General features: G+C 38.3%; 1 protein-coding gene and 1 pseudogene across 1 annotated transcript; one reads left to right on the top strand and one right to left on the bottom strand.

The window, feature by feature from the left end:
* The first annotated feature begins 5,106 nt into the window (after nt 1-5,106).
* Nucleotides 5,107-10,803, top strand: LOC149265059 (polyadenylate-binding protein RBP45 pseudogene; annotated as a pseudogene).
* Nucleotides 10,804-11,018: 215 nt separating this feature from the next.
* LOC149265058 (uncharacterized) lies at nt 11,019-14,697 on the bottom strand. Its single transcript, XM_089401652.1, has 3 exons — nt 14,160-14,697; nt 11,331-11,390; nt 11,019-11,092 (listed from the first exon to the last, which is right to left on the bottom strand). The coding sequence occupies exons 1-3, from the start codon at nt 14,695-14,697 to the stop codon at nt 11,019-11,021; spliced, it is 672 nt and encodes a 223-aa protein (XP_089257778.1).

Genomic DNA, 14,697 nt, shown 5'->3' with positions numbered 1-14,697 from the left:
GTTAATGATATTGTTGAACATGCAGTTGACAATGACCAATTGACATTGCCAAGACAAGTAACCCCACCTTCATGGCTAGCAGAAGCAATGATCAATATGAATGCACATAGTGTCTCAGCAACTAATGAAGAAAGCATGAACATGCCCTCACAACCAACAGAATTGAATAGTGGAATTGTTCATTTTTTTGTGGACAATAGATCAATGGAAGAAGATGACGGACATAATGAGGCATCAAATGAAGATAATGATATAGTTCAATCAGTTCCAATAGATACTGAAAGGGAAGTACCAACCAATGACATGCAGGTGGGAGGGGTGGAGAAGACACTTGGACGGTTCCTAAAGCTACCAGTAGAGAGAGTATCAATGAAAAAAAAGAAAGGTGCACAGGGTAGTCTTCGTCTGGGCCGAAGCTCATAGTTACTCACCTCAGAGGAATATATAAACTCGTTAGTTGAGTCTGAAAAAAAGAAATTTGAAATGCAAGAATTAAAACAGAAAAAGAAGGATCTAGTCAAGGAGAAGAAGGCAGCAAGGATTGTTGTAACACAACATCGAGCAGATGAAAGGATTGAAAGAGATAAAGCAAGGAAAGTTAAGGACCAACAAAATCAAATGGCAAGACAGAAAAAGGAAAAACGAAAGGCACAACAAATGCTTGAAAAGGAACAAGGGATGATCAACGATACAAGAATAGCTGATGAAACCAGGATTATTTAAAACTCATTGGAATCCATTGCAGATAATACACCATTATTCCAAGATCTCATAAACATTCAAGTGCCCCACTATCAAATTGAGGGTTTACCCACTTGCCTTGTTCCTACTCGAGTTGGTGTCAATTCTCTATATGCTCATTACACACCTCCATTTAATGCAAGGGTTAGTAGTGCACATGTGAGGTATGGATACTCAGTACCTCGATGGTTGGAAGCTGCAAATTGGAATCCATCATATGGCAGCAATCAACCATTTCCCAATCAGCCCTTGACTGGTAGGCTAACCTACCTGGCTCAATAAGGTAACTCGGGGAGTTTTGGCACTCAAGATTCTCAGGGCCATAAAGAATAGGGGTGTCATATGTTTTTGGTTCTAACCACATTATGATGTGGATTTTGGATGGATTTCATGCAGGAGCATTCAGCCCAAGGAAAATAATTGTAAATAGTAGACATAGGGGGTCATGCATTTTTAGAATTAGTTTCCTAAGTTCCAAGTCAGTTTAATATTTATGCTTTTGAGTGTGATTTAACTAGATGTTCTCAAAATAAATAAATGAGAACATAGGAACTAGGGAGAGATTTTACGCATAAAAGGAATGGATGTGGACCATTAAGTGATAAGGAGGCTTTTCTATTTTAAAACAGGGAAAAGATGGAATAAAGCCTCAAGAGGCTTTTTGTCATATGTATGCATTGCATGTAGAGCTTTAGAGATTTTATTTGAGTGATTTAGGGAAAGGATGGGATTAGTAATCCAATCCCAGTTCTATATAACCATATGTAAGCCTACGGGCAGGAGGAAGGCCACTAGTTTTGATAATCAGGCCTGTGAGAGAGGGAGGCCTTGCATAATTGAAATTTAGCCCTGTGTGCCTATGCATGCGTGTGAGCGAGACCGAGGAGTCTCGAATGTAACCCTGCTTTTCCATTAATAAATATTCTGAGTTATTTCCTATCTATGTCAATGTATTTAAGAAGTATTTCGTGAATAAATTGCTATGAATTCGTAGGCTCTGCAGGTTGCAGACAGAATTCTACAGGACACACGGAACAAAGTGATTAAGAGGAATCACTGTGGACATTGAATCCAAGTGGAAGACAGAACAACCTTGGAGGAGGAGTTGCAGCGATTCAGAAGAATCGAACGGGAGCTTTGAATCCATTAAAGGAGGGAAGTACTAAAGTGATGCTTGACTGAAGCTCGTCTTCATTATATCGGTGCGCGTAAACTACCTGTGAATAACTCTGTTTACACAGAGAATTCACGATAATTCCTTAGCGGAACACTGTTCCGGAATTGAAACTTTATTAAATTGATTCATGCGATATCGGGTCCGACCCAAATATCGCATCGGAGGAGTGTAGAGGAGTGGCTGCCTTTGGAACCGCCGAAGTGTAAGCTCCGACATTCCGGAGCCGAAATCATTATAAAGCAGAGTATAAAGGGCCATCGGGTCCGCAGAACCCATCGCATCGCAAACCGGAGAGGTCGCGATAACGACACCGCCGATATTCCGGACCCGATATCGTTATAGGGGAGCAGCATAAAGGGGCGTCGGGTCCGTTAACACTTTAGACCTCGCGATAGCGAATTGCGACTATCGCATCGGAGAAAAAGGGAAGGAGAGTTAAGGGATTATTGCGATGGCCGATAGTCGGACCCGCCGATATTTATAAAGGCGGGTGTATTAATTTTGAGTTCCGGCCAAGGGTTCGGAGGAGGATTTTATGTTGTCTTCCTGTGTATTCATATTATGTGTGGCCGCGGGGTTTTAAGGCTTAATACATATATTGTAATGCTTGCGAAGGGTGTTTAGGCTCCAATAAAGGCATGGCTATAGTTTAATGTAAGTCCATTGTTTATAAATGGCTCAAAGCCTTGAACGCTTCCGATAAGGCCTCTGGGCTATAACCCACAGGTCAAGGGTTGAGATTTATTTAAAAGCAGCATTACTGTCAGAACCAAAATAAAGCAGGGAAGATTTCTTTGAAGAGGAACATGCACACAGGAAAAGGCAGTGAGCTGAATGATAAAAGACTACAGTGGGAGATTGTAGCAATTCCAGCAGAGGCTTGGAGTAAACAGGAATAGAGAATTCCTTAAAGGAAGGAGAAAGCAAGATTGGTTAATGCAAGTTTTGGAGGCAAAAGGACTTGAGAAACCAACCAGAGGACAAACCATTCAAAGTGCAGAAGAATGGGTGGAATAACATCATGCTGAGATCTTGAAAGAGAGGTAATATGTTATATTCTATTTTAAATTAAGAATGTGTGTTTTTATGCTAATGCATAGGCGATAGCAAGAAAAGATGTGAGAGAAGAACCAAGTGAGTTCTTAAAGATAAAGTAAGGAGAATACCCTTATAGAGAAGTGGCAGTGAACCTGAAGAATCCAATAAGAAATTGGATAGAGAGGACAACTGAAGTGTTCTCAAGAGAGAGTGAGAGATTGAAAAAGCCTATAAGGAGCAAAGGTGTTGCTCAGGAAAAGGTTCCAGACAAAGGACCTGTACTTACCAAAAGACTAAGTGAGGAGAGCTTAGTGAGGAAAGATTGCAGCCAGGAGGACTAGCTGTTGTGGAGGCTTGTTGCAAAGGAGCTCATGAAGAAAGAAGAGAAGAAGATGACTATTGATAGTCATAGCAGAGGTTCAGAGAAAAGCCATAGTAGAGGATATAAGAAAGAGGATGTCAAGGTAAATGGCAAGAATATGAGTCAAGAGGAAATTGACAAAGAGGTTTCTGAATTAAAAGAACAACTCAATGCATTAAGGAGAATGCTTGAGGAAAGCCAGAAACTAGGTTGGGTCTTAAGTAAGAAGGAAGTAAAGTGGCATAAGTTGCAGAGAAGGCTGCAACAAAAGGAAGTGAAGTGGTTGAAGGGAAAACTCAAGGAAGTTGAAATGGAAGAATCCATTTGTGAACCAGAACAAGGAGAATTTCTGGGAGATAGTGAAGATGAAGACTGAAACTTCAAGTAAGACCGAAGAGTCACATAGTTTTAAATCTGACAATTTGTGTATGTTTTCAGGTGAAAGACAATTGGCTGATATTGTCATGAAGAAGGAAAAAGACCAGCAGAATCTAAATTCTGTTCTGGAAGAAGATGAGGTAGATAGATCTCATATACAGTTGGTGGAAGATGTCAAGCAACTAAGTGAAGGGCTTGATGAGATTGAAGAAGAGACCATCGAAGAATTTCTGAATCATATGAATGATTTAGAACAGCAAGGAGGAATGATGGATGAACCATCAAGTGAGACCATAAGGTCTTATATTTTTAAAACTGATAGTTTGTGTATGATGGCAGATACTGCAGGAGAAAAACAGCCATTTGAAGATATCTTCAGAGGAGATAAACAGCCAGGGACTAAAGGAAAACTTGAGGAAGAGACTATGTTAGCTGAAAACATAGTAAAGGATCATCAATTCAGTATGATGATAGGCACAGTGAAGATAGCCATGGAAACCGTTGAGACAAACAGTAGGAAAGAAGAACATCTACTGAAAGATGTTAAGGAAGAGGAAGTCTATGGGAAAGACTTAGTAAAGGAAAAAGGAACACTAACAAAGAGTGCTTTGAAGAGGATGGACAGTCTTTTAGAGATGTTAAAAGTTTGGAGGAGTACTTTAGAAGAACAGAGTATGATGGAGAAGACCTCTTGAATGAGGGAAGTAGTGATTTGCTACAGTAGAAAGACCTTGAGACTACAAGGATCAAAGGAAGATAGTGTTTTAATACTGTAACACAACATGTAAAGGATGAAGCTAGAAGGAAAGAGCATTGTGATGAAGTGCTTGCTAAGTGTGAAGAGGAGATTAAACTGCTGGAGATATTGATGAGAGAACCCAACAGTAGAACAGAAGTTGTAGTCATAGCTTCTGAAGAAGAACATGTGTCTCAAGTAGGCATGGAAGCAGGAAGATGCAGTAATTTGTTTGCAGGTTCATTAAACAGCATGAATGAGTATGAGTATGTGATTAAAGAGATTGAGCAGAGATTGTTTGAAGATGGTAAAGAGGCAATAGAAAGAAAACAATTTCAAAGTGAAGATAATCAGCAACAGGTTAAGGGAGAAGAAGTTCACTACAGTGGACAAGAGCAGGAAGGCATCATTAGAATAGATGGTGTGGAAGAGAGACTAATGGACAGTCTCATGAATTTTGCTGAGAATTCGAATCAGCATGCTGATATGCTGACAGAGGAGAAGGAGAAAACAGAGCAGCAAATTGAATTGTAGCCAAAAGAAGATAAGGCACAGCAGCCTTATGTTTTTAACTTCAACAAGTGTTTTGTGAGTGCAGGTGATGTAGAAGATAGTCCATCACTTGGAATTGTCTTGAGGGAAGAAGAATTGTTGCAGAAAGAAGATGAGACAGTCATGTCTCATATGCAGAAACTTGTTTCCATGGGTGACAATAAAGAGTTGGCTTGCCTAAATAGCCAAGAGAGAACTGTGGGGCAGAATTTTGAAACTGCTACAGTGATAGAGGATGAGGTTACAGTGTTTGAAGAACTTGATTTGATTGCCAGAATCAATCAAGATGATGATGGACAATTACTAAAGATTGTTGAAGGGGAAGACGAAGGTTATGCTGGAACTAATTTACAGCATGTTGGTGAAATGCTTGAGAAGAAATGGCTGAAATGTTTGCTGGAGACATTTGAACCTGGAGAAAGACAGCAAGCAATAGCACATGATGACTTGCAGAACAAAGTGTGGGATCCAGGAATACCAAGACCAGAAGACACATGATCAGGAGATCATGAATATTTTCTACTTTGGGAGTTTGATGCAGGAGCATTCAGCCCAAGGAAAATCATTGTAAATTGTAGACATAGGGGGTCATGCATTTTTGGAATTAGTTTCTTAAGTTCCAAGTCAGTTTAATATTTAGGCTTTTGAGTGTGATTTAATTAGATGTTCTCAAAATAAATAAATGAGAACATAGGAACTAGGGAGAGCTTTTAAGCATAAAAGGAATGGATGTGGACCATTAAGTGATAAGGAGGCTTTTCTATTTTAAAACAGGGAAAAGATGGAATAAAGCCTCAAGAGGCTTTTTGTCATATGTATGCATTGCATGTAGAGCTTTTATTTGAGTGATTTAGGGAAAGGATGGGATTAGTAATCCAATCCCGGTTCTATATAACCATATGTAAGCCTACGGGCAAGAGGAAGGCCACTAGTGTTGATAAGCAGGCCTGTGAGAGAGGTAGGCCTTGTATAATTGAAATTTAGGCCTGTGTGCCTATGCATGCGTGTGAGCGAGACCGAGGAGTCTCGAGTGTAACCCTGCTTTTCCATTAATAAATATTCTGAGTTATTTCCTATCCGTGTCAATGTATTTAAGAAGTATTTCGTGAATAAATTGCTATGAATTCGTAGGCTCTGCAGGTTGTAGAAAGAATTCTGCAGGACACAGGGAACGAAGTGATTAAGAGGAATCACTGTGGACATTGAATCCAAGTGGAAGACAGAACAACCTTGGAGGAGGAGTTGCAGCGATTCAGAAGAATCGAACGGGAGCTTTGAATCCATTAAAGGAGGGAAGTACTAAAGTGATGCTTGACTGAAGCTCGTCTTCATTATATCGGTGTGCGTAAACTACCTGTGAATAACTCTGTTTACACAGAGAATTCATGATAATTCCTTAGCAGAACACTGTTCCGGAATTGAAACTTTATTAAATTGATTCATGCGATATCGGGTCCGACCCAAATATCGCATCGGAGGAGTGTAGAGGAGTGGCTGCCTTTGGAACCGCCGAAGTGTAAGCTCCGACATTCCGGAGCCGAAATCATTATAAAGCAGAGTATAAAGGGCCATCGGGTCTGCAAGACCCATCGCATCGCAAACCGGAGAGGTCGCGATAACGACACCGCCGATATTCCTGGCCCGATATCGTTATAAGGGAGCAGCATAAAGGGGCGTCGGGTCCGTTAACACTTTAGACCTCGCGATAGCGAATTGCGACTATCGCATCAGAGAAAAAGGGAAGGAGAGTTAAGGGATTATTGTGATGGCCGATAGTTGGACCCGCTGATATTTATAAAGGCAGGTGTATTAATTTTGAGTTCCGGCCAAGGGTTCGGAGGAGGATTTTATGTTTTTTTCCTGTGTATTCGTATTATGTGTGGCCGTGGGGTTTTAAGGCTTAATACATATATTGTAATGCTTTCGAAGGGTGTTTAGGCTCCGATAAAGGCGTGGCTCTAGTTTAATGTAAGTCCATTGTTTATAAAGGGCTCAAAGCCTAGAACGCTTCTGATAAGGCCTGTGGGCTATAACCCACAGGTCAAGGGTTGAGATTTATTTAAGAAAGGGAGTTTTAGCCTATAACCAAGATCTCTTTTCATCAAGATTGTATCTTTTTCTTGGCACAGAAACATTTTGGCTTACAACACTAGATTGTATTTTTTTCTTGTCACAGAAACATTTTGGCTTACAACACTAGATTGTATCTTTTTCTTGTCATAGAAACATTTTGGCTTACATCCTAGTAGTGATTTCTTGTGGCAACCTAACTCTGTGTTGAAAAGAAATTTTCAATGGAATATGTATTTTTGTAAAATTTTGTTTATGATAAAACTATTTCTATAAGTTATTATGTGTGTCAAAGCGCATGGATCCGGTACGACACCTGTCCACCGTGGAGGTCCATGTGTTGGGCATCGTGTCATCACATAAATCTCTATGTTCGCGCCATTTCCTCCGTTTGTTTGGGGTCATTTCTGCGATGTTTGGGAATTCAATAATAACATTCCATTCCAACTCTGGACAAGAGATAATGGCCAAAGGCTTAGGAAAATGGCTAAATACAAAAATCAAATGACCAAACAGTCTCAAATGAGGAGGCAATCTACCTCATAATAAGTTTTATTAAATGTCAAAAAGCCACTGATAATTTTATTCATTGAGGGGACACTTGAGAAATTGAGAGCACTCATTATCAAGTTGCATATGAAAAAGGCTAAATACAGAAATCACATGACCAGACAGTCTTATCTCATAATAAGTTTTTGAGAGCACTCATTATTAAGTAGAGTAGGAAAAAACCTTCAAATTTAAATTCAGATATTCAAAATCCTAGTTCCATGTCCAAACATAGATCACTAAAATAACAACACCCCATCTCAATATAATTGCTGTAAATATGAGAATAATCTAAATCCTTAAGCAAATGAAGTTTAATCATCCTCCTATGCATTTCTGACCAATAACCATACCTAAACCCAAATCTCTTCTCAACCCCACAAAAAACATGACACAAAAATTTCAATTGAGGTGGCTACAAACTACAACAGTTGAGTAAAACTAGCATCATTTAATCATCTTCTCATCCCCAAAAATAAACAGGACACAAAAATTTCAATTGCAGTGGCTACAAACTGCAACAGTTAAGTAAAACTCGTATCATTTAATCATGTATATATAGAACTGTACATCAAGATAGCCAGGGCATGAAGCCCAGCTATGGCAACCCATCATTGTGAACAAAATTTTCCTGTAAACTAATAGAGAAGGGGACAAACAAACAAACAGAAATGTTATATATAGAGACAATTCTGAAGGCTTGTTAACATCATAGAACCTGAACACATTTTATCTGTTGACAAACAGAGCCTGTGCTCTGTCCTTGATGCCAAGAGGAGAGGGAATTGCTGGCCTAGAATTATCTTTATCTTTAAAATATAGTTGACATCTATTTATAAAAAGGAAAAAAATAATGAAATTTGTATTATAGGATTCTGAGGGCGTTAGGATTATTATTTCAGTCATTTTTCAGATTCGATAGGGTAGATTCAACGTTGCGAGCAGGCGTAGAGAGACTATGCAAGAGACAAAACCAACAATTAAATAATTGTAAATTGACCAAAAATTGCCTGGGAAGAAGAAAATTTCTCATTAACAAGAGGAATATTGCAACAAAGCTATAGAATGATTTGTTGCTGTTCGATGAACAAGAAAACCAATCTTTTAATTTATAATACTATTACAGACCAATAAATGAAATAAACATTGCAGAAGTGGAAACACTGGATATGAACAATAGATAAGAGATAATGGCCAAAGGTATAGGAAAAAGGCTAAATACAGAAATCAAATGACTAGACAGTCTTATCTCATAATAAGATTTTGAGAGCACTCATTATTAAGTAGAGTAGGAAAAAACCTTCAAATTTAAATTTAGATATTCAAAATCCTAGTTCCATGTCCAAACATAAATTACTAAAATAACAACACCCCATCTCTATATTTTTTTCCATATGAAAACCTTCGAACTCAAATTCAGGTTCCAGGTCCTAGATCACTAATATGAAACCTTCAAATTCAAATTCAGGTTCCAGGTCCAAACATAGATCACTAATATAGCAACACACCCCATGTCTAGATCTTCACCACCATATGACCAGAGAGTCACATCCAATATAATTGCTGTAAATATGAGAATAACCTAAATCCTTAAGCAAATGAAGTTTAATCATCCTGATCCTATGCATTTCTGACCAATAACCATACCTAAACCCAAATCTCTTCTCGACCCTACAAAAAATAGGACACAAAAATTTCAATTGAGGTGGCTACAAACTACAACAGTTGAGTAAAACTGACATCATTTAATCATCTTCTCAACCCCCCCAAAAAAAAGGACACAAAAATTTCAATTGAGGTGGCTACAAACTGCAACAGTCATGTAAAACTGGCATCATTTAATCATCTTCTCATCCCCAAAAATATATAGGACACAAAAATTTCAATTGCGGTGGCTACAAACTGCAACAGTTAAGTAAAACTTGTATCGTTTAATCATGTATATATAGAACTGTACATCAAGATAGCTAGGGCATGAAGCCCAACTATGGCAGCCCATCATTGTGAACAAAATTTTCCTGTAAACTAATAGAGAAGGGGACAAACAAACAAACAAAAATGTTATATACAGAGACAATTCTGAAGGCTTCTTAACATCAGAGAACCTAAACACATTTTATCTGTTGACAGACAGAGCCTTTGCTCTGTCCTTGATGCCAAGAGGAGAGCAGAATTGTTGGCCAAGAGGAGAGGGAATTGTTGGCTTGGATGGTTCTTGGGCGAAGCCCTCCGCCGAGGATGGCACGGGACGACGAAAATAACAAAAAAAACAAGGAATCTATCAGACATATCAAGAGGGTTTCTTCCATTTGTTTGGGGTCATTGCTGCGATGTTCCATTTTCCCTTTGTCTTTCTGCTCGGGGCAGGTTCTGGTTCAAAATTTCCCCAGCCTTAATATAATTTTATCATACCCATCACGCTGACATTGATTTACTGGAGCGCGCGTTACTGTATTTGGGATTTTTTATGTCATGTTCTTGTAAAGATTTCAGAATGATGTAGCAAGACCCCACGGCAGCCCTCGCGATCGATTCCCAGCAGCAGCAACATCAAGAACAATTGATGATGATGCCCTTGCCTCCAAAATTGGGTTTTGGCCCCAGCCACCCCAACCCCAACCCCAACCCCAACCTCAGGTTATGGTGCGGCAATCCCCACAACAAGAGAGCTCCGTCGGGGAGATCAGGACCCTCTGGATCGGCTGTTTGCAGCATTGGATGGATGAGAATTATCTGCACCGATGTTTAGTTTTTTTCCAGGACCTTCATTCCATTAAGATTATTCGCTATAAGCAGACTGGGCAATCAGAGGGTTATGGCTTCTTGGAGTTTGCGAGCCAGGCAACGGTCCAGATGGCTCTCCAAAATTACAATGGCATATAGATGCCCAGGGCTGAACAATTTTACAGGTTAAATTGGGCAACGAATAGCAGTACAGAAAAGCGTTCGGAAGATTTTACTATATTCGTGGGAGATTTGGCATCTGGTGACACAAACAAGTTGCTACAAGAGACCTTCAGAGTTGTATACCAATCTGTAAAAGGGGCAAAGGTTATTACTGATAACATTACAGGTCGTTCAAAAGGATATGGGTTTGTAACATTTGGGGATGGGAATGAGCAGGTTTAGGCTATAACAGAGATGAATGGAATGCTCTGTTCCTCTAGGCCTATGCGAATAGGTCCTGCCATAACAAAATAGACTACGAAAACATCGAAAATAACAGTGAAAACAACGAAAATTCACAAATTCACAAATACCATCATTGAAAGCCACAAACAACATCAAAATATCTACAAAAACCCTAAACCCTTATCCACAAAAACCCTAAACCCTGGAATAGAAAGTTTACAAAATATCCAAACAGAGTTGTTTGTGTTGAAAAACACACAGAAATTGCTGGTAGGATTAAAATCCTACCGGTGATAGTCACCGACCTTCCCCAGAGCTCGCCAGACCACCTCCACACCTGCAACAACCTTTTCCACACCTACAACGAGAAGAAAAAGCCATTAGACAACAGAAAACCAGCAAAAAATCCTGCACAAAACAGCAAATTAAACAATTACCTTGAGCTCGGTAAAACTGCAACAAGCTCCTCCCCAAACAACAGAAACTGCGAATAAGACCACCACTAGAGAAACCCTAAACAATCGGCAGTCTAGAATGACCAAGAAATCCAGGCGGAAAGCCACAAGAAAAGCAGAAGCGATGTTCCAACCACAAACCTCGAACAAGCATTTGCATCAGCACCTGCATACCAGACGAAGCGCGCAGGTCCACAAACCCTAAACCTCGAACAAACGCTTGTAACAGCACTTGCATATCAGACGAAGCGCACAGGTTCTGGGGCCGTCCCGCACCATCTTTGGCGGGGTGCTTCGACCAACAACCGGCCCCGAGCAGAAAAACAAATGGAAAATGGAACATCGCAGCAATGACCCCGAACAAACAGAAGAAATGGCAAGGACACAAAGTTTTATGTGATGACACAATGCCCAGCGCGTGGAGCTCCACAATGGATAGGTGTCGTATTTTTTTTTTTGTTTTTCAATTTCATTGTTTCTTTTTCGGATTGAAAAAGATTTGAACGGTGAACTCAGTTATGAAAAAATTTGAACTGTAAACTTAGCGATAATTCTATGTTTAATTGAATTTTAAGAAAAATTGAACTGTAAATTTAGCGATAATTCTATGTTTAATTGAATTTTTAAATATGTTTATATTGAGTAGAAAATTTATACAAGTTTTTGATATTTAATATTTAAATATGTATTAATTAAAAATTGAATTTATAAAGATTTTAAAATTAGGGATGAATTTTAGGTTAAAGTTTTGAGTTTTGAAAATAAGATAAATTTTGGTGGGAAAAATGAAAGTTAGAATTTGAATTAATTTTATGTTTAATTGAATTTTTAAATATGTTTACATTGAGCATAAATTTTACATAAGTTTTTAATATTTAATGTTTAAATATGTATTAATTAAAAATTGAATTTAGAAAGATTTAGAATTAGGGATGAATTTTAGATTAAAGTTTTGAGTTTTGAAAATAACATAAATTTTTTTTCGAGGGAAAAGTGAAAGTTTTGTTTGATGAATTGTAATTTTAAAATTGTCTATATAATTTTAAAATTAATATGAAGAAAATGAGCAAAAGTGGTTACTATTATAGAAAGAAAATTATATATTTCTAAATATTTAAAATGTCTACTATCCATTTTTTTCCGAATTGAAAATTATTTATTCGAAATTTTTTTTGTGTCTGGAATTATCCGAATTCAAATTCGAACTTGGTAACTATGCTCTTAATGCCAAGGATTTTGCTTTTCTTTGTGCTCCCCTGAATCCCATCAACTGGTATCAGAGCCAGTTCCTCACCAAGGTTGATTTCTCACTGATTTCTAGTTTCAAGATTTTGCTTTTCTTTGTGCTCCTATGAATCCGTCAATTGGTATCAGAGCCAATACCTCACCAAGGTTGATTTCTCACTGATTTCTAGTTTCAATTGATGTCTTGGACTATATGGTACCTCTCATATACAGTGAGTTCTGTTTGATCTCAAACAATGTCGATTCATCTCATAGATTGAGTTCTCGTTGATTTCTCATGCTATCAAAACCAATTGTTTATCCTTCGACATGTCTTGACGGTTTAGAGCATAGCGAGGACTCTCTCTAATCCCTTGTTATTTGACGACTTCTTTCCATGCCCTACAACCTCTAGTCCTTGTGGCCTCTTTTGACACCCTGTGCATGCCTCTGTCTCAGTGTCAAGACATTGAGGCTTAGCACTATACGAACGATCCCTTCCCTAGCAGATTTTTGCTATCAGTTGGAGACCTATGCAAGGCAAAGGCGATGACTAGTGGAATTGTATGGCATCGTGTCTATTAGCATGGTTGTCGCTGACAAATCTTTATGAATATAGCTATTCAAATAAGAAAGTCAAGATGACATCGATTATGAAAGGTAATGTTTATAATGACTTGATGAGGGTAGCCATTGATTTAAATAAGTTATGTTGGTAACGATTATAAAAATATATTACCTCTTAGATTTGAGAATGATGTCCATCTAAATACCATTATATAATGGTTTTATCTCTTAAATTTGAGAATGGGTTGGAAGTCGTGTATTTTGATTAATTAATTAATTAAGATTAAGAAGTGATTTTTTTTTGTTATATGATAACTTTTTTTAAAAGGAGATGGATTTTTTTATTTTAGAAGGGTGTAATAATTAAATTCTTATTTTGTAGGTGGGGTATTTTTAGGCTTGAATTTTATTGAGAATGGAATCAACAACATTAACTCACATGAAGAAGTTGAGAAAGACTAATTTTTCTCAACTATATATTTCATTATTAAATTTATAAGACGTAAGTACTATTCAATACTTTTTTATATTTTTGTATAAAAAGCAAGGACTATTCAATACTCTTATCCACCACTCTTTTCTTTTTTCTTTTTTTTTTGGGTATAAAAAGCAAATACTAAGAAACAACTCTGTATAGTATACTTGTTATTTTGATATTTATTTTAAATTTTTTCTTAATTCATATTATACTCGTTATTTTGATATTTATTTAAAATTTTTCCTGATTTCTACTCCATTCAAATAAGGTTACACAGTATAATTTCTACTGCCTCTGAACACAAGTTTCTGCCATTCGAGAAAAAACAAAATAGCTCTAGATGACAAGTATTTATACTGCCTCTGAGCACAAGTTTCTGCTCTTTGAGAAAACACAAAATAGCTCTAGATCGCAAAGTTTCTACTCTTTGAGAACAAACAAAATAACTGTACAGCACAACTCTCGAAATTAATGATTTTTAAAGGAATACTATCTTGGTCACGCCAAAAGAGGATATATTTAAATCTCAGAATGCATAATAATCTCTCAGAGTGGTAATCTAACCCAGGTCCCAAACTGCAGCGACAGCTGCTTCGCAGCCCAGGTCGAAATAAGTAATATTGACGATGCCAACGCCTCTATGTTGTTTTGATAATTTCTGACCCAAAAATCCCGAACCTGCAAAATTAAAATTTAGTTACCCAGACTCCTATTATATGGTGACCCCGATGGATCGACAAAAGGGTGTGTCCGGGTATAAATATCGCTAAATTTAGCATCATATGAACTTGAGGCGTATCGTTTGAGTTGCCCTAGCAAAGGGTAGGGCGTCCTACAACCTTCTTCTGTAGGACAATCACCACCGCTGGCCGCCCCACAATCTCCTTGCCCTCCCCCTCCATGGCTACCGAAGATAAACTTCATGATCTGGCATAGCAAGTTACCCTTCGTCGTTTGCCCGGGTTTCTTTTCTGCGCTGTGATTGGAGGACTTGGTCCATTTCCGCCTCAACTTAATGTGTCCCAAACAGTCTACTTTGGGCGAAGTTGGCTCCTGGGATTCCAACCTGGCACCAGTCCTTGGGATTATGGTGCCCCTGTGTAGCTTTGAAGGGCGATGCCTGGTGGGACTATTAAAGTCTCTGTGGGGGCTGAAGGGAGCCACAGACATGACTGCAATCGGCGTTCTCATCACATGGAAGGAATCCGTTGGCACCTGACTCCTGATATTTGCAACCAT

The sequence above is a fragment of the Pinus tabuliformis genome, chromosome 6 (assembly GCF_031772625.1).
Source record: "Pinus tabuliformis cultivar Carrire ecotype Pingquan chromosome 6, CPIR1, whole genome shotgun sequence".
NCBI lineage: Eukaryota > Viridiplantae > Streptophyta > Pinopsida > Pinales > Pinaceae > Pinus > Pinus tabuliformis.
This window is presented reverse-complemented; position numbering and strand designations above follow the sequence as displayed.

Coding starts and splice junctions, on each gene's coding strand:
- LOC149265058 (XM_089401652.1), bottom strand. CDS start 14,697: ATGGTTGCAAATATCAGGAGTCAGGTGCCAACGGATTCCTTCCATGTG. Junction 11,391..14,159: donor ACCATATAATAGGAGTCTGG/GTAACTAAATTT, acceptor TTCGAGGTTTAG/GGTTTGTGGACCTGCGCGCT. Junction 11,093..11,330: donor GATGCAAATGCTTGTTCGAG/GTTTGTGGTTGG, acceptor TTCTCGTTGTAG/GTGTGGAAAAGGTTGTTGCA.